Consider the following 26,160-nt stretch of genomic DNA (forward strand, 5'->3'; position numbering starts at 1 on the left):
CTTTTTCCGCCGCTCTAGAATCTTTCTCCCCGCTCGAGTTCGCAGTCTGGCCAAGAAACCATGCTTGCGTTTTCGCTGAAGGTTGTTTGGTTGGTATTCCATTCCAAACCTCACATAGCGGCACGGTTGCTGAAAAACGGGAAATGGCCTTCCCAGAAAATAAGATACACCTGGTAGCTGGGAAGCTGTTTGAGTAAAAGAGCGAGAAATAAGAGAACGAAACCAACTCATTTTGCCCTAATCCACATGAACTCTCCGGAAAAAGTGCATTATGGTAACGTTACAGAAAAAAATCCCGAGGGACGGGAGTCACGAGGCTGAAAGATACTTTTGTTTGATTGTGTTTTCCCTCTCCGGAAAACTTTGGTGAATGAATTTTTATTGAAGTAGACAGAAATAAAAACTTCGTTCTTCAAATATGATTTCTGGATGCGTTTTTTGAATAAAAATATTTCTTTAATTCAATTATTTCAAATTCGAATATTACCCTACCCTTCTTAGAAACACTTTACCACAGGTAGCCCATCCGGTTTGGGCAGATTTGAAAGATGGCGGGCCGCAAGTGATGCAGAGTATTGATCTAGAGATCTGAAAATGGCAAAGAGAAGAAGTAAAATTGTTTATGCTCCCAAGTCACGACGCAAAAGTAGTGGAACTGATAGAAGTCAGTCAGCTTCATCGTATGAACAAGACACGAAAGAAACTACGAGAAGGAATAAACGGCCCGGTGCTAATAATGAAGCTGCTGAGGCTCCTTCTTCAAATTTGAGCTCGAATGTCGAAAACAGTCAGCAACATGCAAAGGTACAGTGTCAGATCAAACATGTAAACTGAGGCTTTCTTTTCGCGATATTTGGGTACATCAAAAGTGCTTCACTTATCCACTCTCTGATTTGACAATCAACTGTTGTACATGTATCACAGCATTGTATGTTGTGGTGGTTCATCAGTTTTCCCTGCACCTTCAGTAGTCACAGGGACAAAACCCACTTGTTTGTTTTCAAAATGGGACATAGTAACTAAAAAAAAGTTTGAGTTACCAGTACTACCTTTTTCAGGGGATCTATCATTGTGATCACAGAAACAAATCATTGCAAAATGTAAGCGGGAGCAGCGGTGGTAGCTGGCTGTAAAGACTCAGAAATATACTGCAAACTTTAGAAATGCTGGAACTGGGTCTCTGGAGTGAGACCCAGAACATGTCTTAAACTGAAATAAATTTATTATTAGGTAACAAACTGATCCTTAAAGAGGAAAAGGAGGAAAAAAAGATTACAATTTTTATTGCCTTCACTTTTAATTAGTACTGTCTCAAAATATCTGTTCTTTTTGCTTAACAGTAAGGTTCATTTTATTTTTAGTGCATTAAATATTTTTTTGTTACTTGGTCAGCAGCAGAAAAAAAGAAGTGGTTCTGCCACTGATAAAGGGTCATCTCCACATAAGCCCTCAACATCAGAACAAGCTGAAGGTACAGAATCTTTTGTCTTTTTACTAAAAACCCTAACTCTGTAATTACGTAATATTGCTGATAATTTTAAGACAGAGTCATCCATTTCAGTTTTATCTACCCTGGGAGGGTAGACTCTAGATCATCTACTCTTGAAAAATGTCCTCTTGAAAAAACAAGGTGTCTGCTCTAGCAGGCTGAGTTTTATCAGGCACTGTTGAGGGTGACCCACCTTTGCCTCACCCAGGGTTCTCATTAAGTGCTGGAAACCGGCTAAAATAATGGCTACCTTGAGGTTTGCGCCTTGTACTTTTTTGGGAAAAGGGGTAAAATAGGGAATGAAAGCTTGAAATTGCCTGCAATACTCAGTTGCTAAGCCACCTTCTCTTACATCCTAGCTGTCTCCTCTAAACCTTAATGAGAACCCTGCTCACCAACAACCCCCTCACCCATCATAAAGCTTGATTTTGCAGTCAACTCTTGCCTTGCAGACACCTGCCCTATTACAGAAGCTCCAATAATACCTGTAGACAGCAGTCAAATCCTCAACAAAAATAAATTACAGTGTAATTCAATAAATTAATATTAGTCCCACACAGCAAGTTGTGACTGTCACCTAATGAACAGCAAAAATTGCATGATCATGTGTATTTATGTCCATGACCAATGCTTCCTTTAAACAATGAGTTGGAATCTTGCTGATGCCAAAAATTGACAGAGCGCATAAAAATTATCTTACACCCAAAATTTGAAAGGAAACACATTTAAGGAAGATATTTTATGGCACTTTGATTTTTTGACAAAGTAGTATGATTTGTATTGGCAGCCATGTTGGAGGGCATACTCTTTCAAATGGCCTATAGAGGGACATTTTTGTGAGGCCTCCTACTACATGTTGAAGTTACTGAATAAGCCTTGGAAAGAACCCATTCTTGAGAATAATGTTTGTCCTCATTTTAAAGGTGAAACTGAAGATACCCACAGGGAACAAAAGGTAGTAGAGAAGAAGAGAACTTATCCAAAAAGAAACAAAACTGTAAAAGCTGATGAAGCCCCACAACGTATTAGAGATATGACTGTTACAAAGAAAGCTTATTCTAAGTGGAAGCCACTAAGCTCATCAACCAAGAAATACACGAAGCAAGTCCTAGAAAGCACAATTTTGTAAGTGAACTAAAAATAATAATAATAATATAGGTCGTTGAGTACCTAATTAATCAATTAATTGTTAATAAAAATGTCCCATTTTCCCAAAAACTGGGCAGTATTGTAAATTTTCTTTAGTTACTGAGTCATACAAATCACACAAAGCTGCCAGGAGTTCGTATAGATGCAAGAACATACTGTACCGTTCTCAACTAGAGTGAATGCCCAGGCATTTTATAGTTTAATACTGCTTATTATTATTATACTGGTCAATATCAACTTAAATGCCTTAATAACAAGACAGTTTCTTAATATGAAGGGTTTTCCATGTAATTTGGGAAGGATCTCTCTCCCCTTGGCCCTGGGAATGAAGTAGGGATTACATTATCATTGACAGAATGTCATGTTACCAAGTATTAACAACTTGTTGTTATTGTCAGGAGTGTTATAAATAGTGTTGGAAAAGAATCCAAGAAAAGCGACTTACAAGTTCATTTGAAGCAGTTATCTGACAGGTGATCTCTACTAACTTTAAAGCTAACCTTGTAATTATTAATTATTTATTTTTATTTGTGGAGAAGTCACCAGTCAGAGGTCTTTTAACTCCTTGTCTATCAAGGATGTATATATACATCCTGTGTCAGGTCACTATTTATGTCCTAAGACAATATAATGAAATCACCAAAAGTCTGGTCGTTGAAGCTGCCTTGAAGAATTGAACTCTGGTCATCAAGAAAGGTCACCAGTTGTTCCTTTCCTCCTTGACTCTTGATTACAATGACACATGTATCTCAGTCACCTCTTTTTTTTTTTCTTTTTTTTTTCACTCACCTCTATATGATTACTTTTTGTACGCAACTGCGGGAGAGAAAGCAGTCAAAAAGTTTCCCCTTCTTCCTCTTCCTAGCCTCCCTTGCTCACATTTATTCATGTACTTAATACCTCATTGATTCTTAAAACTAGATCGGTGTAAAACTTGAGACAAGTCAGAGACAATTCGTAATGATTTTTTTGATTACTGGTACTTTATTGTTGTTAGTTACTTTTGTGCACTGTAATGAGCACTAGAGAAGAGGAAATTAAAATTGAACCAGGATTGCCTAAGTCTCAAACTAAAGCAATCTATGAAACTTGAATCACCAACTACAAAGAATTATTAAGAGTATGACTAAGAAAATCACCTAGACAAACAAAAAGGTAACTGTCCACTCTAACTTGCCAGTCAAGAATGATAGGCCTTTACATGTAAACAATGTCAGTTGATCACTTAGTTTTTAACCAGAATTATCAAGAGACTAGATCATGTCAAAGGGCCAACACAGAAAGGAGACTACAGTAAAATGGAAGCTGAATCTGTAAGTCTTTTTATTTAATTTTGTATTTTGTTTTTTCGTTGTTGTGATTGTTGTTTTTGCTTTTTTGGCATTATTTTGTCTATGAAGTCCCATCCTTTCTTCATTTTCAACCACTGATTTTTCAAAATTAATCTTGTCCAGCCGAAACCTAAGGGCACATTATGTAGTTTTATAATCCACTGTATCGCACCCTGGCCCCTTTCACAGGCATCTTTTGTTCCCTTTTCCCTCAAGTTTCATATTAGATGGATTGGGTCTCCTGTGCCAATACTATTTTCCACAGGGTTCCCGTGGTACTACAGTCGAAACTCTATGTGTAGCTGAAGCAACCACCTCCCATAAGTTACTGACACCAAACTGAAACACCAGCATTTTCCCAGTCAAATCCCCATAGTTGGCAAGCAATCACTTTGCAACAACATTTACGGGTACAAAACTAAGCTTGGTCTGACCTCCATGTTTGATGAATGAACTAAGCTACTCAGACTGTACAAAGAACATTTAGTGACAATATGGAACTATCACACTACTAATAATTACAGTTTATTGTAATTGAAACTGAGAAATTGCAAGCAGTGAATTCTATTCTAAAAAGTAGATGTATATATCTTGCTCTACTCAAAAGAGATCCCTTGTGGTTTGATTCTCATCTGTGTTCAGCTCACATTTGACAAGCAGCCATGAAGTCTTCATTAGTCTGTGTAGCTGGCGGCTTTTTTGGTGTTCTTTTGTGGTTCACAAAGTAAGAGTTGGAGCGGTGCAAATGCTTAAATGAGGTCGAAACAGAATTCGCACCATGTCCCTTCCTTTATGAATCCACAAAAAAAATCATACCAGAAAAATGGTTAACTGCTAGCTACCCAGGCTAAGCCCTCGTTGTTTAGGTTGTCACTCACAGATTCAACTGTACTTGTTCCTGTGAATTCTTTTTCATCTACTGAAGCTGCCTGCAGAAAATGCTAATTGAACATAGACTTCAAAAAATTGCCTTGCTTGACCTTTTGACATTTAGCAGAGTTCACTTCTCCTTTTTCATAGCATGAACTGGAAGATACGGTCATATCTTTTAACCGACAAACTGAAGCTTTGGAAAAAGAATTGGAAGAGCAAACAAGGTATAAATCAGGGATATTTAATAATTAAATATAAATTAGGGGCACCCAACGACTTATTTCAGTAAAATATCTGTTCGAAGCTCAAGCAAAAATTACCTAGAATTTTTTATTGCTTGAGGACAGCTAAAAATTTCTAGATGACCAATTCATTCATGGACAATTTTTGATGCGTATCTAATAAATTCACTACAATTTTCTGAAGTTTAGTTCTTTACATTTCACTCCCCAGGTTAAGCTATATATTTTCGTAGAAAAAGGAACCTAGCATTTTCGCATTCGAAAAAGTAATGGAGAGAGGAATCAAAAAAATGCTCGGCTTCATAAAGCTTTAGAAAAATTACATCTACAACTTTCCTGAAATAATACTGAAGCCTTGTAAATTATTTCTAAAGGACCTCAAGTTTGCCATAGATGACCAAACAGATAAAAATTTTATGATGCCACTTAGAATGCATTTCTTGAGATCTAAAAGTACTCTTGATAGCTTAAAAAGTGTTTTCAATGTATTTAGGAGGAGACCATTGTTGGTTGCCCTGTTGTCTCAGCCCCTTTCCCCTTCCCACATATGGGCAGGAGTACAATCTTAAATTTCCGAGGTGTTGTTAACTTAATGCAAGGATGATAATATCTATTTACCTATATTTTCAATTTAAGGCTTTTTGAGCAAGATGAACAAATGTTAGAAAGCTTCATTAATCAAGAGCAGGATTTACAACAGGTGAGATTTCTTCTTTTCGTTTCAAGTTTCAGTGTGGTTAGTCCTTTAATCTGTTCTAAATATTATTGCTTAGCATTTTAAAAATTAGAATACTTTCTAATGTCTTGATAGTGTAATAAAAATGTACGAGTGAAGTGAAAATGGGCTATAAAAAAGAATAAAACAAACAGTTTTTCTATTCCCTTTAAAGAAACATGCCATTCCTGCAAACACTGTAAATACAATTTTTTCTTTCTTTTTTTATTTTCCTTCCCTTTGTAAATTAAAACTACAACTTTTAATAGAATTTGAGACAGAGAAATCAACAACCAAACTACAGGAATGCAGGGGTGAATCTAGGAAAAACAGCAACTGTTTTCTCAAACAACAAACTCCAAGGAGGGGTTGGGGGGCTTATGATTGGATGGTGGTGTTTTTTACAGGTGTATGGATTGTAACGGGGAGGGGGGATTATAAGCAGCAGTTTACTGTATTTATTCTGAGAAACGTGACCAGTTTCCATAACACAGGGAAATTGGCGAAGACAGGGTTTGCACAGCCTTGAAAAGCCCTTGAATTTTAGGGGAAGTCCTTGCTTGAAAAGTTCTTGGATCTTCTTCAACTTTGAATGTAGTTGCCTGGAAAGTGTTTTTTAATGCTTTTTGGTTGTCCAAGACAGAATATAAATCAAAGCTTAGAGAAGTTACTTAGAGAGGTGCTTTTTTGCTTCATGCAATAATTAACAATCAATTTAAGACAAGTGAACTGAAAAATGTAGAGAAGTTGGTGGAGCAAACAGTTCAAGCCTTAAAGTCATGTTAGAATGTACTGAGAAAGTGAATTTTTGTACAATCTGTGAAATAAGTTTCCTGTTAGGTGGTCCTTAAAAAGTCCTTAAAAACTGGTTGAACATTTTTGTATCAATCCTGTATAGATCCATGCCTATGAATTTAATGTTCGTAAAACTCAGGAATGCCCCTCTGCGTCATTAAACCACAACTGTTGGGGTTAACTGAGTCAACAGAAAGATTCATTGTGTTTCTGTTGGCTTTTAAATCACACAGCTTCATCCCCTTCTGCAAAAACAACCTGCCAATGCATTAAATCTTCCCAGTTTGTCAAGTGCAGCTGTACCGCATGAAATGTCTTCAATCTTTGAGGTAGGTGTTGTTAGGGCATTACAAATGTCACACCTTGTGAAATATCTCTCCGCTTGTTTCCTAGACGTACAACCACGAGGTTTGCAGTTCCTATACGCAAATCCGTAGGTGGTTTGTGTTCAATGTAAAATTCAGTTCGTTTTTAGGTATATATACAGGTACCCTTAGTTATATTGTAAAACTCCCTGATGAAGTGTGCGCTAGTCACACGAAACACGTAGGAGACAATAAAACAATTTTACAACTCAAGAATTTCGCAGAAGAGCTGTTCACTGGTTTATCCTTTAAAAACATCTCTAAAAGGGGTAAAGAAAGGATTTTCAATTCAATTCAATTTTATCATTCACACTTTATAAAATATTTACATTATATATAGTAAGGTAGGAATACATTAATAAAGGAGAAGAGGAAGAAGAAAAAAGAAAATTAATGGCTTGGGTAGAAGTGTACGGTGGTCAGAGGAGCTTAGCTTTCGAGCTAACCACCGCAAGGAGGGGACCAACTCTAGGCCTCCGGTTTACTTCAACGAGGCATCCGTCTTCTAGAAGTGTCCGTTGAGAGAGTTGACTGTATTTTAATTATTATTGAAATGTGTATCATGTCTTGTTTAGTGAATCATACCAGTGGTATTTTGATTTTTTTTTCCTGTTATTTTATACAGATACCGACATCACTAGAGAGAAGTGGGGAACGATTAGCACAATCACTCGCCAGATTAAGTGATCGAGCACAACAAGTCGGTTTCACTAACTGGCTAGAGTCCTTAACTGACAGAACTAACTCGTAACAAACAGCATTTAATTCATATTAGGCACATCAAAATTTATTTAGTAAAACATAAATAATTTACTATTATTATTTTGTTATCAGGAACAAATGTCTTTTGTGGTACAATACAGTCGAACGTCAGTGTGCAACCACCTCTCATAAGCGAACGCCTATCCAAAACCCCAAAGCTTTCCCAGTCAAAGACTTACAGTTGGAACTTCTACAAAACGACCACCTCCTATAAGCGACCCGCGACCGCGAACACTTTTTGGGCCTGAAAGGTTATTGATTTTCCATTCTTTTTAAGCCCTTGTAAGCGACTGCTTGACGCATGTTCGCTGTGTGCACTAAGCTACTTAGAATATACGACATGTCGAAGAACTTTAGTGACATGGCGTAACTTAGAAATTGCATGCAATAAATTATCTTCTGTAAAGTAGATGTGCCCAGACCTCTTCTCGGAAGAGGCGCCCTGTGGTTCGATTATTGTAAGTGACCACTAAGTCTTTGCATTTTGTGTGGTCGCTTATCGGAGGTTCGACTGTACTCCTTTTTACTGAAATTACTGACATGGAAACTAATTCTTCATTGATTTAACCATAAGTTTCTGTACAAGTACACCATATTTTTTACAAAACAGAGAGGCTACTTAGTGTTCTTTATTTAGGAAAAGAGGGTGAGCAGACTGGTTTGGGGGTAGGTGATATAGTTTTAAAAACAGTACGATGGTATTCCTTCTTTTTTTGATGCGACAGGAGGGTACACGGGCTCAAAACAAAGAGGTTGCTGCCAGGCCATTATTTTTGAAAGTTAAGAAATAAACCTTTCAACTTCATTATTTTGTTCCCCCACTGTTGATCACATATCAGTACACAGAAAGCATTCCATTTTGAAATTTATCAACTTAAAAATTTTAAAACATTATTCATGCCTCTGGGCCTCTGAGAAGATCATGTAATCTTCAATGGATAATTCTTAGCATATAGAGGAAATAATATTTATGGCACTTTCAGTTAACTGATTGATTCATAGACTTATAATAAACAAATTTATTCTTGATTCAGTCTGCTATAGAGTAAATTTGTGAGAGGAGTTAACTAAAAATAATAATTATTATATGGTATTTCGTCAACTTTGCCTGCTCAATTTCCTCACCTCTTTCCCCTAAGTAAAGAACACTCTGAAGCGGGCAACTTCTGTACCGTGACTTGTGAGTTTCTGCACGTATAGTTAGTACAAAAAGAGAAATTATTATGTACATCAAGATAAATATTTTTTTTATAAATCGTTATTTATGACACATCTTTTACACTATGATACAGAAATATACAGCTTTTGTGTGAAGATTTTTTGTATGACAAGTTGTAATGCATTGCACCTGGACTGAAGTGTCTGTTCTGGACAATTTCGAGATGCGCTGATGTAATTTTGTACCCATGCACGGATGCTAATAAAAGGCAGAGAAAAAAGGCTTGATTTTTCTGAATAAAACCATACATTTCTGATTACCTATTTCTCTTTGAAACTGCCTATCTATTTGAAGTAAAACCCGCTGGACATTTTAACCTTGGTGATGCTCAAAAACCTGTAAAAAATATGGCAGAATAGACTGCATGAAATATGTCCTGTGTTTTTTTACAAAACTTTACACTGTAGATGTCACTGAAAAAGTGTGGAATCCCTTACAACTCCTGAAGCAATGATGGGCGGAAGAGATACAACAGTACGTAGACGGAAGAGTCCAAAGGCGACAATCTTTTAGACCAGTTTAGAGTTGTGATTTTCATGGTAATACCATTAACCCCGACGTTTTCTAGCCGATTATAGCACCTGATCTGACCATCACTTTATAGATGGAAGCCCCTCTCTTGCAGCCAACATTCTTCTTTTGGCTCGCTGAAATGCATCTGGTGAAGAGAAACCAATAATGAAAAAATGATAAGTTACAGATTAGAACCAACAAGCTGTAAATCAGCTCCTGCTGTTAAATGATCACCTACCTAAGACCTGCGCCAGAGAGTCTAAGGCATTCATTCCTCTGAAGAAAAAACAAACAAAGACAATTAGGAACGTTTCATTTTTTATCCGCACCCCGCCTAAAGATGACAGGAATCCGAACCCTTAAATTTTTGTCGACGCCCTTTGAAAAATGAAATCCGAAGGGTCCATTTTCTGTTGGCACCTTTGAAAAATTTGGCCAAAGGCACCAAGTTTTGTCGGCTTCTTTAAAGGAAAAATCCAAACATCCGTTGTTTTTACATTGGCATTATTTCGTCGTCGTTGTGGTTGCTGAAGGGAGCTTAAGCAATGACGACAATGAAATAAAAAATAAGAATTTGCGTCCCTTTCAAATTCTGTCGCGTCTATTTGGACCTGCTCAGCTCTATTAGTCAAATGTAGGCCATTTTTTCCTGGAGTTTAATTCTTAATTAAGGACTTTATCCAGGTTCAAAAGAAGAATAGCCTGTGAACAGGCCTTTGGTTGCTATTTTTTTCCCAAACAGAGAGCCTGTTCACATGCTAAAGAAGAAAGGAAAAAATCGTCATCGTATTCTCACGTCCCTTATAAAACGTCACTTTGGAAGGTTTCAAGTCGTAGTCGTGCAATGGACGGCAAAGAAAGGTACAAAAAAACGTGATGCACATGCAGAGCTGTTGTTTTGCTCATAAAACCAATTGTTTTTTGACGTTGTAGTTGTGTCCGTCGCTGTGGTTAAGCTCCCGTTAAGATACCTATTGTTCTTACTGTTAGAGTTACTGATATGGTTATTTATCCTTGTAAAGTAGTGCTTTTTCTTGAGATGTTGATATGATTAGAATTAAAAGAAAAGCTGCCTTTCTTGGCTTCAAAGCAGTTAGATCAGGTATGTACAATACATGTAAATTGTTCTAATCCCGTGTAGGGATTCAGAATCGGCGAAACACATGAGTTAGACCTTTGTTAGAAGTTGATCGGGCAAAAAACTGAAGTGACACATCCAGGTAAATATGGCATCAGCTCTGGAAGTTTGGGGACAAAAAGGGACAAAAGAGGGAAGCAAACTGTTACGATGACCTACCCTAGTCTGTCCAATATAGTTCTTGTCCGGCGAGGTTTCTTTGTTACCTCCACAAAAGATCTTTAGAGATTAAAAGATGAAAACACACTCAGCTTGAGTAATATAAAGAACAAAAGGCTAGGAAAGGCATAAATAAATATGGACGTAAGTTTGCTAATTAATTCCAGCACTTTTTGAACTGAAAGTAATATGGTTCTCTAAGTGTTTAGAACATTAACATTAATATTCCCGGTCAAGCCTGAATTTTTTCAGGTTCTTTTTCAATCGCGCAGGTTCCTTATTCAACTGCAAGGATCATTTCCACAGTTTTCATAAAATTATTATTACTGAACAAAAATTAGCAATTTCAGGGATTGTGACTTAACTTAAAGAATGCAGCAATTAAAAGACACTACAAATTAACAAACCTACAATGTTCCTAAACAACTCTACATTTTGAATATAAAACATTTTTCGCAGAAGAGTAAAGACTCAGACATAAGATTAGCCATATCCTTAAACATAATCCCTATGATAATATTCATATAATATTCATATTTCAAATGACGTTTTCAAATGCGTGTTGCAAACGTATAAATAAGCTAACAGCAATAAACTAACCTCCCATCCGTAGCAATAAACTAACCTTCCATCCGTAAAAATGAAATATAAAGTACACTAATAAAACGCTTGTTTAATAAGACGTGTCTAAATTGATCTCTTAAAGTGGTTTATAACACTAATTCCTCTCAGTTCTGATCGACTATATGTAATACATACTGGCATTGCTGCATAATATGTAGTTTAACTGTGACACTCCCAGAGGCAGCTGTCCTGAAGAAATATTTGCTCAAAACTTTGTCCTACCAATAAAAGGGACAAAATTAACAGACTACCCACGGCTCAAATAAAACTTGAATTCCAGCTCGTCTTTTAGGCAAACAGCTCTCACATTTTTTGCTTCCCGGGGCCACTTCTCACTCGTCTAAATTAATAGTTTTATTAGAGGATGAGTACCTGGACCTTTGCCCACTGGGCAAGTAAGCGTTACAATTTACTTGCCTAGCAAGAAAATATACTTGTTACTACAGGACAGGACTTTTTTTCAAGTCCTGACCACCAGTATTTGTACACTCTTTCAACACAATAATATTGAACTTTGGCATGAAATAATACCTGCAGAGGTAATTTATTGCACATCTGATTTGGAGATGACTATATAATAAGTTTCCATAATTTTGAGATTTTTTGAGACAAGAGCTGTTTGACAATCAGTTATAAAGCATGAGAATCCTCAAACAAATGATTTTCCCCCATTCACTAGTTTCTGGGATATCAACATACATCAGATGGATTCGTGAGACATTTTGTGATCTAAATCAGGGACTAACTGCTTCAAACAATACCCCTCCCTTTTCCACCTCAAAAAAATAATGACCAACATAATTTTCTCCCCACAATATGAGTAGTGGAGGTACTATTGCAATAGTATTGCGATACTCTTCAGGAATATCTGTTTTTACTTAATGCCTTACACTTTAAGAAATAACTGAGAAGTGGTAGTCATACTATACAGGTACTATGCAGTTCAAGAATAAAGACGCTAAAACATTTTAGGTGCAGCAGGACGGTAGATTGTTTTTAGTTTCTTTTTTACGGTAAGGAAGAGTTTCCTTATTTTCCAAAGAAGTTAAAATGTTAGAAGTATAAAAACTATCGAAACTATCAATAGTTCGCAATACTATCGCGATTGTTATCGATGTTTCATTTTTGCTATCGATCCATCGCTATCGCAGCATTAATATCACGACTAACAGGGACGGATCCGGGATTTTTTTTAGGAGGGGGTGTACTCGTCTCTTGCTCTACTTCAACACCAATAAACCACATAGTTTTTTTTTATTTTTTTGCAGAATACCAGTTGTATTAGAAAACCGCAGGTCATCTCAGGGATGGGGGGGGGGGGGGTGCGCACCCCCTGCACCCTCCCCCTAGATCCGCCCCTGACTAATCGATAGTTCAATGTATTGTTACAGCCTTAGTTAAGAGTGAGTTATGAGTTTACGATTTCTAAAGTGCAGTTATTCCTTCCCACTCACAGTAAGTAACTTCTTTATACCTTACAAAGAACATTGTATAATATCTCACTTACATCAGTCATAGCTGGTTTTTGTGGATATGTAGGATCTTCTAGTTCAGGTGAACCACCAATAAAAAATCTTCTCATCTCAGGAATTGGACCATTTCCGATTGGTCTCCAAGTATCAGCTTCAAGAGTATAGCTACCTGAATGGGGAAAAAATAATTATAAAAAGATAATACCATTAATGTTCCAGTCAGAAAATAAGTTAAACTATAATTGACATCATTACATGTACTTTATTTTAACCTATCCTTTGCACGCAATTTACAGGAATTAAATAGGCAAACTACAGTGAAACCTCGCCTTGTGGCCACCTCGGTAATACGGTCACCTCGTTATTACGGCCACTTTTTTTGGCCGCCTAGCAAAAACCGCCATACATTTTCTCGTAAAAAACCCTCGTTAATAAGGCCAAATTGGTAACCTTATTAACGTGGTTCCACTGTAATTAAAAGAGGTTATCCCAGCCTGGAAAATTCAAGAGGAAATGAAACCATCCACGCAATTCTATTGACAGAAGGAAGAAAATGAGTGACTATGTCGTCTAACAACCATCCTTACTGTAGGAAGATTGAAGGGAATCTTAATTACACTGTATTGCAGTCTCACTAATAACTGACACTAGTCTTGTTATACTGGTCATCTGACTTGCTTCTTCCACAGATTTCTCTAAGGCTATTATAAGCCTGGGGAGGGTCAAAGGTCTTCAATGCAGGTTGCTGGAAATGAGGGCAAAGAGTACGTAGGGAGGGGTTAAATAGGACACAAGAAGATTCACCTCTATTCCCCTTTGCCCTACTGTTCCTCAATTATTAACTAAATTTTGTGTAACATCCCCAGATAAGATAATATAAGAGTTCACAAGTGACTAAGAAGTCTGGCAAGGCACATCATGTGACCATGTAAGTCTAACACCCTGCTCACCAGCTTTACTGGGTATGGTAAGGTATGTGTATCCTTCAGTTCTGAATCTCTCCCAGCTGTCCAGTGATAATACTTCAATAAACAGAGTGGGCCAGTGAATAAAGTCATCTGCAATAAATCAACATAATAAATTGTTGCTGGCATACCTGCTGTTTTATACACAGATATTGAAAGTACTGATTTAAGTCCAGCACTTTAAGTAGTACAAGGAATAATTGCAAGTTAAAGCTCCAAAAACTGAATCCAGGTTTTTAAAAAAGTTCTTATCAACAGTATAACTGCTGTGATTCTGCTGCACTTTTGGCAACTCTATCATAGTATTCGAGAAGTAGAACTTACCAGCAGGTTCGTCATCTTCTTGGTAAACCAATGAAAACTCAAAAGGGTAACAGAAATGGACAACATTCACCTAGAATTGGTCAACAAATCAGTTATTTCTAATGTCAATCAAAATTTCCCAACAGGTGATGTTCATCCTTTCACTGTCTTTAACTCCTTGGTACTAGCACTTGGGAATTCAGGAAGCAAGCTTGGTATATGGTTCATACAGACTTTTGGGGGAAAAATCAAGGACTTTTCAGCACTTTTCAAGGACTAAAATAATTTTTCAAGGACCTCTCTTCCCGTAATTTGACATAGACAGATTATTGCAATACCTTCTCCCATGAGGGTACTTCAAATAACGGAAAATATACTATGGCGGGAACATTGAAATCATAAAACACACTTTCATGATCACCAGGAAAATTTGCTTACTGCTGTGCTTTCAATCTTTCCTTTTGCCCAAAACACTTTTTTTTAACACTTTTTTTTTGTACAAGGAGCTTTCACAAATATTCAAGAACTTCTGTGGAAAATTCAAGGACTTTTCAAGGATATCCCACAATTTTTCAATTTTCAAGGGCATGATACTTTTTTGAGTCCTTATTTTTCAAGGCCTATGGGAATCCTGTAGGTAGAGTTAATTTTTGCAAAGACTTCTGGACTGTTACACTGTTACTAGGGACAGGGAAAACAAATTGGCCAATAGGCTGTCTGCTGACTGGCGAGTCCCCAGTAACAATCCCATGAGTCTTTGTGAAAGCTAACTCGCCCCAGTTTCCAGGTTCTCATTTCTAAAGTGGTGAATAGCCAACCTGTCAATTGATGTGTATGTCTATCTTGCCCACTAAAAGAAATTCTGCTTTGATCTCACAAGAAGAAATTTTGGTTTGGCTACATACATAATAAATGCTTTTTTGACCGAGTTTCTTCTGTCAAGATGGCAGGGTATTGGCCCTGTGTTTTTGTTTGTTTGTTTTGCAATTGTTGATTGTTGTAGTTTTGTTTTGCTTTAATGTTTTTTTTTTTTTTTTGCATTTTTAATGACTTCAATTTTGTCCAGGGCCATAAAACACAAAAACAACTAGCCTTCATGACAGGCCAAGGGGTACATGTATAAAGTTTGTTTGTGTATTTATTTACTAATCTATTTGAAACAAAATAACTGTTACTCATCCTGTATTTGAAAATGGTTGATTCCAGAGCTCAAATTATACCAAAAAGAAAGAAAAAAATTGTATACCTCTTCTTCCAGCTTTGTGACACACGTTTGCGTTACTCCAGATAATACTGGGTCATCAACAGATCTCCACGCTAAAAAGCAATGTGTAAACAACTAAATTAAAGTAATATTGCAAACACTGTGATAAAGCATTTAACTACACAAGATGAGATTATAGGTGACTTACTTGAGGGCAGATCAAGGAAAAAATGAACATAGAGACCATCATATTCAAATCCTCTGGCAGAAACTATGGAGAAAAAAACAATATTACTAAGTTCAATGAGTTTTTCTGAATGTGCAAGTCTTTAAAGCTGACAGATAGCTGTACTTCCTAGAACTTAATGTTATCTTAAAAGATAACAATCAACTTTATAATAGACTGCACTTAGTGGTCGCTACACCAAGAAGACAGTATCCTCCAGATAATTATTCTCGCAGTAAAAAGATAACATCATCCTGTCTCTATGAAATACAAAACAATCTATAACAGAAATATTTTGGATTCTTGGATATGCTTTTGGCACGTGTTTTGGATTCTGGGAAGTGTTTATGGACTCTGGGAAGTGTTTTTGGAATCTGGGACGTGTTTTGGATTCTGGGAAGTGTTTTGGATTCTGGGAAATGTTTTGTTCCTACAAGCCACCATAACAATCAGACCAATCTTGCTGTGTGTAGTGTTACTTGAGGCACAAAAATCTGCACATATTTCTGCAACAGATCATTAAAAAAACTACAACTGCATTGTGCAGTTCATGATCATAACAACATCAAGATAATATTCACCAATTTCGCCAAATATATTCATCCTTAGAACTCCAGGCTCTGGCTAAAATCAAGGATGCAAAACATTACATTTTAGTACAACTTTAAGATTAATTATGAATCAAGCAATTAAAAAATAATATAAATCTCAATCAGATCTTAGAGCAATGCTTGCCTTAAATTTGAAAGTTATTACTAACAGTACAGAGAACAGTCATTCATACTCCTCATACTGAGAACAAACAGAAATTAAGAGAGTCAGAGTACTCAAGAGTCTCTCATAGTAACTGTGTCATAACACCATGGTCCTAGAATGTGTGGATTGGTGGATTGACAGAGGAATTTTTCAAGGACTTGAGGGAGGGGGCGGTGGAAGGGATGGATATGTACGGGTAAGTAATAATGCCATTTACTAGGGGGTCCTGCTGATTGGTTTTGTTTAAAACTTGATAAGACTTAATACCACAACTGATTCACTAAACCTACCATAGGATCAAACCCCGAACCAACTTGTGAAGCCAAGTACAAGGCATGTCTGTTGTATAACTGTGGAGACAAAAAGATGTGCAAATAAGATATATCTCAATGCTAGCAGTGTTGCCATTTTATTTACTTATTGTTTTTTTCAACAAACAGAGTATCTTTCTTGTCTCTATAGCTGCCATCCTATGGGCAAACACCTCCAATCAAGAGCTCTGGGCATTAAATTCAAAATGGGAAGTCAACACATTACGGAGTTCTGGACTTTGAATACCAGTATAACATGTCAGAAAATGTGAAACTCAAATAATCACAGTTTATGATAGTTTCAATAATAGTAGGCAGCTATTGTGCCTGCATGGGTGTCACCCTAGTCGAAAAAACCAGAGCCCTCTCAATCTGAGTCATTGGCCAAAAGGATCACAGATGTTGGAACTATGTAGAATGACAGAGCAGTGGATAAATTTTACTATAAATTAGGGAAATGGCAATAAACAACAAGTCATACCTCACTAAAGCTTTTATATTCTTGTTCTCTTTGATCACTGAAATTTACAATAATTGTATTAAACAAACTTTTGAGAAATCTGTGAATAACTGTAACTTTGAATGTCAACAAACCAACTTGGTGATACAGAAATTATACTGAAAAAAGTTGATAAAGTTTATCAAAGTTCTCATACCTTGTCATTTGTGGAGAACATTGCTCAATTGTATACTCATAAACCTCTGAAAAAAAAAATTAAAATCAAGAATAATTCCACAATTGTTTAAATGAACATCCCTGCCCCACTCAAATAAGTGCATTATTTTGTACTAACGCTCATATCAAAAAGACAAAAACCCTCTTCCTACAGATACCTAGGACTGTGGTCAGTTACTCGGTTCCACACCAAAAAATAACGTTAAAAATTATGTTGAAAGTTAAAATAAAAATAACTAAGATAAATAAAAGTTTAAAATCTTTAATAGGATCAATTTATGATGTTAAGATGGAATCCATTAGGAAAATGAGTAATTTTTATTTTCAGTGGACAAAAACCTTGAAGCAGAATATTTTAAGCCATATTGAATTCTTTTTTACACTGATCTAAGGCTATGGCCAGATTTGTGAAGGTCTAAGTAAAGTACATTGGAAACAAGTACCATTGAGGAGGGGGTAAACACAGACAATCAACTGAAAATATCCACAAAAAGAAAACCTTAGACAGAACACACGAGGATAAGCTAAATAAAATAATGAGCAAGTCCTATTAATATTTCACCAACAGAATTGCAAATTATACCCACCTCTTAGATCATTGCAGGTCTCTATGCGATATGGTGGGTTTTCTCCATTAAAATCAGGTTTGACAAAAATTTGGCCATTCACATCAATCTGCACAAAAGGCAAAAAAGGACAGATCAATAAAAAAATTTCTCTAATGGATCACAGATTAGTAACTGTTTATGACTGTGATATAATACAAGCCATACTAATTCTTAATGAAATAAATCATAATTACCTTGACAGAAAACAGAACATGTTCATCCTTTTGATCATGCGTTGCTCTTGAAGATAAAGAGGAACACTAATCTCGGTCAGTTATTAAAATCTAAATAACTAAGATCATGACCTTTGGGTACAAGTACACCTATATTTAGACCACTCATAGTTTTGTACTAAGGACTCCCCTGCCAGCAGAGTCTCCTAGTACATTGTTGTATTAATTTTTGGCCATCAAGAAAGAAAGAAGTCTCCAATGAAAGAGTGAAACCGCCTTCTTTGACATGAAACAACCACCTTTCCCTTATCCCAGCTGATTATAACTACACAATCTCAAGTTCCCTAGGCATAATGATTGCTGGGACCCAGACTTGTCACAAGTCGACTTCACGAGTTTCACTTTCACAGCTGAGGGTGAGCAGAGTGAAATTTTTTGGCTTTTGCAGCCAGGAAAAGGTCAACTTGTCTCACTTGAAGGGTATTCATTTGGGGAGCGGTGTGACTCGCATTTGCTGTCTCAGGTTACGATTGCAAGTCCTTGACTTTAATGGCAGAATGTATAGATTCCACCCCGACCAAAAGAATGTCAAACGCATGTAAGTTTCTCTAACATCAAAAGAGCAAATTTGTTTATTTTATGTTAAAGTTATCACAAACTAAGATTTCAGGTGCATTCGATTGTTTCCCTCAGATAGTCACACAATTCAGAATATCCCATGGCCTGAAGAGCATCTTTTATCACTTTTGCAACCGACCCCATGTTGGAATTTCAACCCCAAGTCACATTTTATTATGCTTAATTACTTGTGATTGACAATTTTATTCCCAAGAGTCCCAAAGAGCTAATTAGTTATCTGATTGCTATAAGTTTTTTTCTTCTTTTTTTTTTTGCACTTAAACTGGTACCAATTAGGAATGAAAAGTTCTCATCCCGCAGACCATATTATTTGGCTGAAGAAATCTTTGAAAGTCTAGCTGGAACCAGGCAAAAGTTGACAATTACATTTCAATATTAATTTAAAACGGCACGTGTACTGTTAGCAATACTAACTTTTCTTCTGGAGTCAAATCAGCCATAACATGCATTGTCTTGTAAGGAATATTAACAACATGTGCAGCAGTCTTGGTTGTCTCAGACTCATGAATGACAACAGGATCAGCACGAGGAGCAAAGCCACCAGGACGATGTCTAAAACAAAAGATCATCTCTCTGTAGCCAAACATTAATATTTCTCTTGAATACCATCCTTCTATCATTTTTTTTTTTCTAAATTTTTATTTGGAAACATCCTTGTTATGTAAAAAACTTTCTTAAAAAATTATTGATATCCTACAATCATTATCATTATTTTATAGCTTTCATACCCCTAGGGTCTTTTTGTTTCCCAATTTGGCAGCAACAGGGTTTCAAAACAAATTGGAATGACCTTTTAATGGTACAATGGCCAATTTAAACAATTGTTTATGGACATCTTAATACATCCATCAGTGATGAATACTTTTTCAGGCTGTTAGAATCATTTTATAAAATAAACAACCTATGAAGAGTCAAATTAAGATAGGCTTGAAGCAAATTTTACCAACCTTCTATCAATTTTGGCTGTAATGTTTCTCCTCCTTACACTTGACATGTTCTTTGCAAGGTAACTTGGTATTTCAGAAGGTGATGTTGTTAGAGTCCTGGATTCCTGCCAGCCAATAATGAGGAAAATTAGTTAGCAGTTATTTTATTGACATGAGTAAAAGCCTGGTTGTAAGCTAATAAGTCAGGGAATAAAAATAGTTTTTGAAGCAAACTAATAATCACACATACAAACTTCAATTTTCACTCCATGGAAAAAATTCAAAACTCTGTCTTTAATTTCTTGTAGCTGGAATGTACCAAAAGAAATTATATAGAGATACAGATGGGTCTATAATAATTTGGGGTGCTTACGAGTAGCGGGCACGAGTTATAACCAAGGAATAAAACTTCTGATACAAACTGTAGATGGGGTTATAACTTGGGGGCATTATTATTAATGTCACTATTATTATAATTATTGAGCTACCTCATCGACATTGACATAACTATCACAGTCAACGTAGGAAAACAGCTTGTTGTTTGGTCTCCCCCCTTTTGTTCTGAAAAGGAAAATAGTATATTTCAAAACTGAAAAAAAACTTTTAGGTGTGTATAAAAAATAGCACTGTACACTGAAAAATCACTAAAACCGACAGTGCATCAGTAAAGGGACCTTATTGTATTATCCACTGGATAGAGGTTTATCTAGTATAAAGTATAAGCGCTATGCTTTCAACCTTTCGAACAATCACAGGAAAAAATAACGGATTCCCATTTTTGGATATTTTAGGGTATTTAAAGAATACCCACAAAAATCCCAAATTTGGAACAGTGAGACAAGTCCCAATCAGGGAACTTGGTTGGGAATTCCCTGGTTGGGACTTGTCTCACTTTGCCAAATTTGGGATTTTTATAGGTATTCTTTAAATACCCTAAAAATCCAAAAATGGGAATCCGTTATTTTTTCCTGTGAATTGGGGCCTATATTCACTTGCTTATAATTTTCTTGCTTTTCGATCTTAAAACATCTAACACTCATATGCATGTCATGTCTGTTTTCTTATTTATTTATTTTAGCTAAAGAAATTTTAAACCAGAGATGAACCTTAGTTGTAGGGCCATATATAGCTAGCAAGAGGCATTATATCAGGCCCTTGCCTAAACTAGACTAAAAACCCAAAAGTAAAGCCTCAATTGGGGGATGACTTTATGCAGGTGCATCTGTACTCCAACCTGTGAACTTGCTTTCTTACACGCAGCTGATGTGCCCTGAGAAGGTCAGGTTGCAATCAATAGTGATGCCTAGCATTATTCAGTAGCTTTAATAACATTGCCATCCCGTCTATCAAAACGTCTAGCCCATCCGACTCTTGTTTAGAAATAATCATAGTTTGATATTTGGAAAGATTTTCTTTAAGAAAGTATACGAGTATATAAGTATAAGTATATAAACAGTGTAAAATAACCAACTATATTATTTTCTTGAATATTCTGAGGATACAAATTAATTTAAAATTCTTATCATTGTCGTAGCAAATTGCAAGAGACTCAGTTAAAAAAGGCCCCAATATCCAGGGGCAGATCAAGGATTTTTTTTAGGAGGGGGTGCACTCGTCTCTTGCTCTACTTCAACACCAATAAACCACATAGTTTTTTTTTTGCAGAATACCAGTTGTATTAGAAAACCGCAGGTCATCTCGGGGGGGGTGCGCACCCCCTGCACCCTCCCCCTAGATCCGCCCCTGATATCTACATACAGCTTCTCCAGACTGATCTCCATACATTTCCTTTAAAAATGAGTTGATAGAAGATCAAAGAACTTTCCCTTCAAATGATGATAATTCTGTTAAATTCTCATCACCTTTTCTCATGAGTATGTATGGATATTGTTAGGAGAAAATTGATGTTGGTCTAAAGTAAAATATAACTGAAAAGTTACTGCTAGAGTTATTGTTAATAGGTTAATGTTTTTGTATTCACCTTAGCTTTAATATCTCAGAATGGTACTTCTGTTCCAGTGGTCCAAAGCAGTTATTTAAATCTTCATATAATTCCATCTCCCTCTTTTGTAAAAATAAGAAACAGCAAAAATCAACAATGATTGTGTTGAAACCCAAAACATTTACTACCCCACACCTTCTACTATCACTTACTAATTCCAGAAAAGACTTTATATAATATTTTATTGGGGGAAACCTTTTTCACCAAAACTACCTTTGGTTAATTTGGCAAATCCTAAAGACAGAACTTTTTTATGACAACATGGTTGGGTATACAGGGTAGATAAGAGAAATTTCCACACAAAAGGAAAACACAATAATGTGAAACCTCATGTCTGCAGTAACATGCAAACGTTGCAGGTACATCAAGTCCAGTAATGCTTCAAGTCAGCTCTGAGTTAGCTTGTGCCGCAGATAAAACTAAGCTCTGGTTAAGTCCATCTGTGAAACAATGCCAAAATCCTTCTTCTCGGCCCCTACCTGTGTACCAGGATTTGAGTACGCCTGTGCCATGATTAGCCTGTTGAAAATACCATTGTCGATTTGCCAATCAAGATGCAAGGAAATTTGAAATGCTCGTCCGGTAATTTGTTGAGTCCATTGGAGGCCCAGAACAAGGACATCAGCGCTGCTTCGCAGTCATTACTAACTGAGGAACCTTGCATTACATCTGTGACACAGACTACTCTGAGCTGGTTCACAAAATTGATTAAACAGAAATGATTTTCCTCTGTTGAACACAAACAAATCTAGCCAACCTAACCAACTGACAAGAGTTGTGCCCAAGAGAAAAAAAAAAAGCTTCACAGAATACTCTTCCCTTGGTATTGCCTAATTTCATACCGTGCAGGGGTCTGGCACTACAATGTCTTGAGTAGTGACTAAATTACTACAATACCAATGTAACTGGAAAAACAGTATCACATGCAGGGGCCTCACAAAGGAACTATACACAATTTATCCCCCTAAGAAAAATTACTTGTGTATTGTAACATTGCTCAATGCATAAGGTCTGGTCACAGGAACTGAAGTGTTACCAAATGAAGAAATGCCTCTAAAGTAAGACTGAAGTATACTTACTTACATCTATGTTCAGTGAGGAATATGATTTTTTCCGGTCTGACTGTACGCAGCGACGGGGAGAAAACCTAATGTAAGCCTTGCCTAATTAATACGATTTTTCCCTTACACTCAGGGTCACTCTAGCGTGTTTCTCTTTTTCGTAGTCTTTATTTTACAGTTTGTAAAAACAGGTACACCCACTCCCTTATCATTCCACAATATTCGGTCGGATCCAGTGCCATAAAAAAAACTAAATGCGACCGTTCTTTGTTCAAATTTTTTGTCAAACAAATCAGGAATCCTTCCACTACTTCCAAGTAGCGAAAGTCTCCAATCAGATCTTTCTCTTCTTGACATTTTTAACCAAAGTTCTTTATAGCAGTAAAACAACTGTTCTTTGCTATAGAATATTAACTTTCTGGAGTAATCTGGCCCTTAATATCGTTTCATCTGCAAGAAATGACCTTTGCTTTACCTTCTATTTTGCAAGTCATTTTGAATCCTGAATTTAAAAAGTCTGGGAAAATGCGGTAGTGCCAAGCTCTCACGCGGTATGAAATTGGGCAATTGCAAATCCCTACTGTGGGATTAACTTGCCATAATTATTGTGGCAAATTTTGGAGGTTTCACGACGTTCACATTTTGTCATCCAACAATGTTTTATGTGTAGCAATATTTAATTTTTATTTTTCAAAGTATATCAAATAATTTTGCATGTTTAAATACCTTTGAAAACATTTTTTGCTGCCAATAAAACACACATTCCTCAGCATCTTGATCTTGCTTATCTTGATCTGTGACAAAATGTTGTCATACTTTATATCAAAGTTATTGGTCTAAAAAATAAACTCCTATAACTTATCACATGCTTCTGAAGACATGGTGGTCTCAACAAAAAATGGTCAGTGCATCACCACAATGGGAGGATGTGCCTGATAAAGTTTGGTTTCTGGGGGTTCCTCTGGGGTAACTGGGGTTTGAAAACCTGACATGGTTAAGGGACTGATTGTTTATTAGCTCTGATGGGGGGAGGCAGGGGGCATTCTGCTGGTGGGTCATTTTCAAAATCTGATTGGTTTGGGGTGTCATTTTTGGGGGGGGGGATTACCTGGGGGATGATTTAAATAAATTCATGACGGTAGCTAGCGCTGAGAAGCAGTAAACAAGTGTGAAATGAAATTAACTTTAACAGCCGTAGCAGTAAACACCAGTCTTGTAAACATGACTGTAGCAGTGTTCTCCCTAAAATTTAGCTCAGGAGGTAAGGGACCATTCATGGCCAGTAGGGCAAAAAATAGCGCCAGAGGTGCACTTCCCTGGGGGGGAAGGGAGTAGTGGAGTGGGCGACATGGCCCACCCTCGCTGGGAAATTTAGGAGCTAAGTTCTCTGAAACGTCATTCCCTCATTTTAAGACCTATTTTACACAAACCAGCCGTTGTTATCTTTAAACAACAATTTAAAACATTTGATTCCAATAATTTACTCTGTCTTCACTGTTCTCTTTCCAAAATGTGTGGCCCATAAAAAGAAAAGCTGTGTATACTTTAGTTCTTTTCCATATATATTTATTCATTTTCCTTGTGAGAATTGGATTGGATCACAACTTCATTTTTTTTTTTAAATCTACTTTTTTTATTTTAGTAAACCTTCAAGCGGTTGCAGGCCGTAAATTTTACCGGTTACCGCCAGATAAGGAGAACACTGTTTTAGATAAGTATGAGATGAACTTTGGCATGATTCTAAGTTAGAATATTGGTAGTTTCCACAGCAATAATTGATAGGAGGGAGGGCACTTTCACAATTTGTAAAATTTATGGGAGGTCATTTCTAAAGAGCGAGGATGAAGTCAGGGGTTGTTTTGAAAATCTTTTAAGCATTCTCAAAAGGGCCACCCCACCCTCACTTGTAATAAACAACCAGCCCCTCCTTAGGACATGAAAAACTAGGGGTGCTTTTCGTTATGCCAACATTTTCGGAAATTTTCGAAAAATAAGTGGAACACTTTGATTTATGTGGAAATTTTCCAGTCAAAGTGGTCCACCTCCAGAAGTGGTCCTCTTTGACCGGTTGGTCCAGTCCAACCAAAACTTGCTATTCCATTACCAAAAAATTCTTGCTTCCAGTCCTACATGTACTTTGCTACACGGTAATCAAAATTTCGGTTGAAATGCAAATAGATCCCTTTGATTCCATTTGGAAGCTTTGTTTCAATCAAACAGTGACGTTCTATTTTTCCCTTGATAATTCCACTAGTTGCTGACTGTTTGGTTTGGCAAAGTGAAAAAGGACCCCAGATAAATACCCTTTCTACAACAAAAACCTTTGCGTTTTAACCTTGAACCACCTTTGGGTAAAGGGTAAAAAAAAAAAGCTATGCTAAATCTGCCTATGAAAGAAAAGAAGTCTCAGATAGTGGTATAGGCCAGCCTGGAATCTCTTAGTGACAGGAGAGTAGGAGCTTGTAAGCGGTTTATGGCTACTGCACGCCAAATGTCCCCCCTTAAGAACATCATCCCCTCCCCGGCCGCTATCGAGTTTCATTACAGTATAAGGGTCCAACTTCCAAGATGTCAACAAGGTCATACCAGAAGAATTAATGATTTTGTAACTTATAAATTTCAGTGAATGGATGTAAATGGTTAATTGTACGTGACAATGACCTTTCCCAACAATTCATTTATTGTTGAAAGTGGGTGAAATAAACAGAATATTTATCTATCCATCTATCTATCTATCGATAAGTTCAGTAAACAAGAGAAAAAGCTAAATCTATGGCTTCTTTTCTAATTTCTCCACCAGCTTCAAAACTTGCTGACAGACCTGCCTGACTTTCTTGATGTTTTGCCGTTCATAACAGAGATGGATCAGCTGTTTAAGTCTGCAAGGATGCGCATCAAGATGAAAAAAACAACTAGCTAAAACTGAACGATGTATAATTATGTCTTGTACATTTAGGTTTCCATAATAATTATGGAATCCTAATACAATACAGCCATTCCCACCAGTTAAATTTGCAAGAAGATCAAGAAAAGTCTGAAGTAATTTTGAATTGACTCGTTACCTCGTCGTAAAGTTGCCATCTCAAGTGCCTCTCCAGCAACTTCAGCTCCTTCAAGATTATTGATATTTTGCTGTGAGCCAATTTTAAACTCCGGAAGATAACTCGCAGCTGTCACTCGTCGAAGTTTTACCCTAAGAAGTGTAGCCAGCCATGAGTTATAGAAAACAACTTTTGAGCATTGCTTTCTCATCTTAAAAATACCGGCTAAACTTCAGAATACACGTAAAACTACACGTAAAATATAAAAGCATACTGGATGGAATTAGAGTTCTTACTTTACTGCGAAGTTTTTTGGCGGATCCAGTGATCGATAATGGCCGACTCCAACATCTTCCATGAAATCCGCCATTTTGATTATTTCCTGGTACCTAGGCTTTTCGCGCCAAAAAAGAACTATCCTTT

General features: G+C 36.7%; 2 protein-coding genes across 2 annotated transcripts; one reads left to right on the forward strand and one right to left on the reverse strand.

The window, feature by feature from the left end:
• Positions 1-543: 543 nt before the first annotated feature.
• Positions 544-9,162, forward strand: LOC140952027 (uncharacterized). Its single transcript, XM_073401425.1, has 9 exons — positions 544-804; positions 1,396-1,471; positions 2,413-2,614; positions 3,037-3,111; positions 3,879-3,951; positions 4,990-5,066; positions 5,721-5,784; positions 6,828-6,923; positions 7,585-9,162. The coding sequence occupies exons 1-9, from the start codon at positions 595-597 to the stop codon at positions 7,708-7,710; spliced, it is 999 nt and encodes a 332-aa protein (XP_073257526.1). The 5' UTR covers positions 544-594; the 3' UTR covers positions 7,711-9,162.
• LOC140952026 (tectonic-like complex member MKS1) lies at positions 7,981-26,113 on the reverse strand. The gene is made up of 22 exons (XM_073401424.1): positions 26,034-26,113; positions 25,759-25,889; positions 23,423-23,490; positions 21,615-21,697; positions 20,122-20,194; positions 19,655-19,758; positions 19,122-19,259; positions 18,090-18,135; positions 17,875-17,962; positions 17,268-17,313; positions 17,093-17,129; positions 16,591-16,650; positions 16,126-16,168; positions 15,527-15,589; positions 15,361-15,431; positions 14,136-14,205; positions 13,797-13,904; positions 12,882-13,015; positions 11,510-11,592; positions 10,751-10,810; positions 9,692-9,729; positions 7,981-9,598 (listed from the first exon to the last, which is right to left on the reverse strand). The coding sequence occupies exons 1-22, from the start codon at positions 26,105-26,107 to the stop codon at positions 9,534-9,536; spliced, it is 1,683 nt and encodes a 560-aa protein (XP_073257525.1). The 5' UTR covers positions 26,108-26,113; the 3' UTR covers positions 7,981-9,533.
• Positions 26,114-26,160: the final 47 nt, after the last annotated feature.

The sequence above is a fragment of the Porites lutea genome, chromosome 11, assembly GCF_958299795.1.
Source record: "Porites lutea chromosome 11, jaPorLute2.1, whole genome shotgun sequence".
NCBI lineage: Eukaryota > Metazoa > Cnidaria > Anthozoa > Scleractinia > Poritidae > Porites > Porites lutea.

What these genes read in the sequence shown, in the direction of transcription:
- LOC140952027 (XM_073401425.1), top strand. Translation starts at nt 595, where the DNA reads ATGGCAAAGAGAAGAAGTAAAATTGTTTATGCTCCCAAGTCACGACGC. An exon ending in GTAAAATGGAAGCTGAATCT is followed by an intron (nt 3,952 to 4,989) that starts GTAAGTCTTTTT and finishes CCTTTTTCATAG; the next exon opens with CATGAACTGGAAGATACGGT. An exon ending in AAGAGCAGGATTTACAACAG is followed by an intron (nt 5,785 to 6,827) that starts GTGAGATTTCTT and finishes TAAATCACACAG; the next exon opens with CTTCATCCCCTTCTGCAAAA.
- LOC140952026 (XM_073401424.1), bottom strand. Translation starts at nt 26,107, where the DNA reads ATGGCGGATTTCATGGAAGATGTTGGAGTCGGCCATTATCGATCACTG. An exon ending in GTTATGTCAATGTCGATGAG is followed by an intron (nt 19,759 to 20,121) that starts GTAGCTCAATAA and finishes ATTGGCTGGCAG; the next exon opens with GAATCCAGGACTCTAACAAC. An exon ending in ACTATATTGGACAGACTAGG is followed by an intron (nt 9,730 to 10,750) that starts GTAGGTCATCGT and finishes TTTTTTCTTCAG; the next exon opens with AGGAATGAATGCCTTAGACT.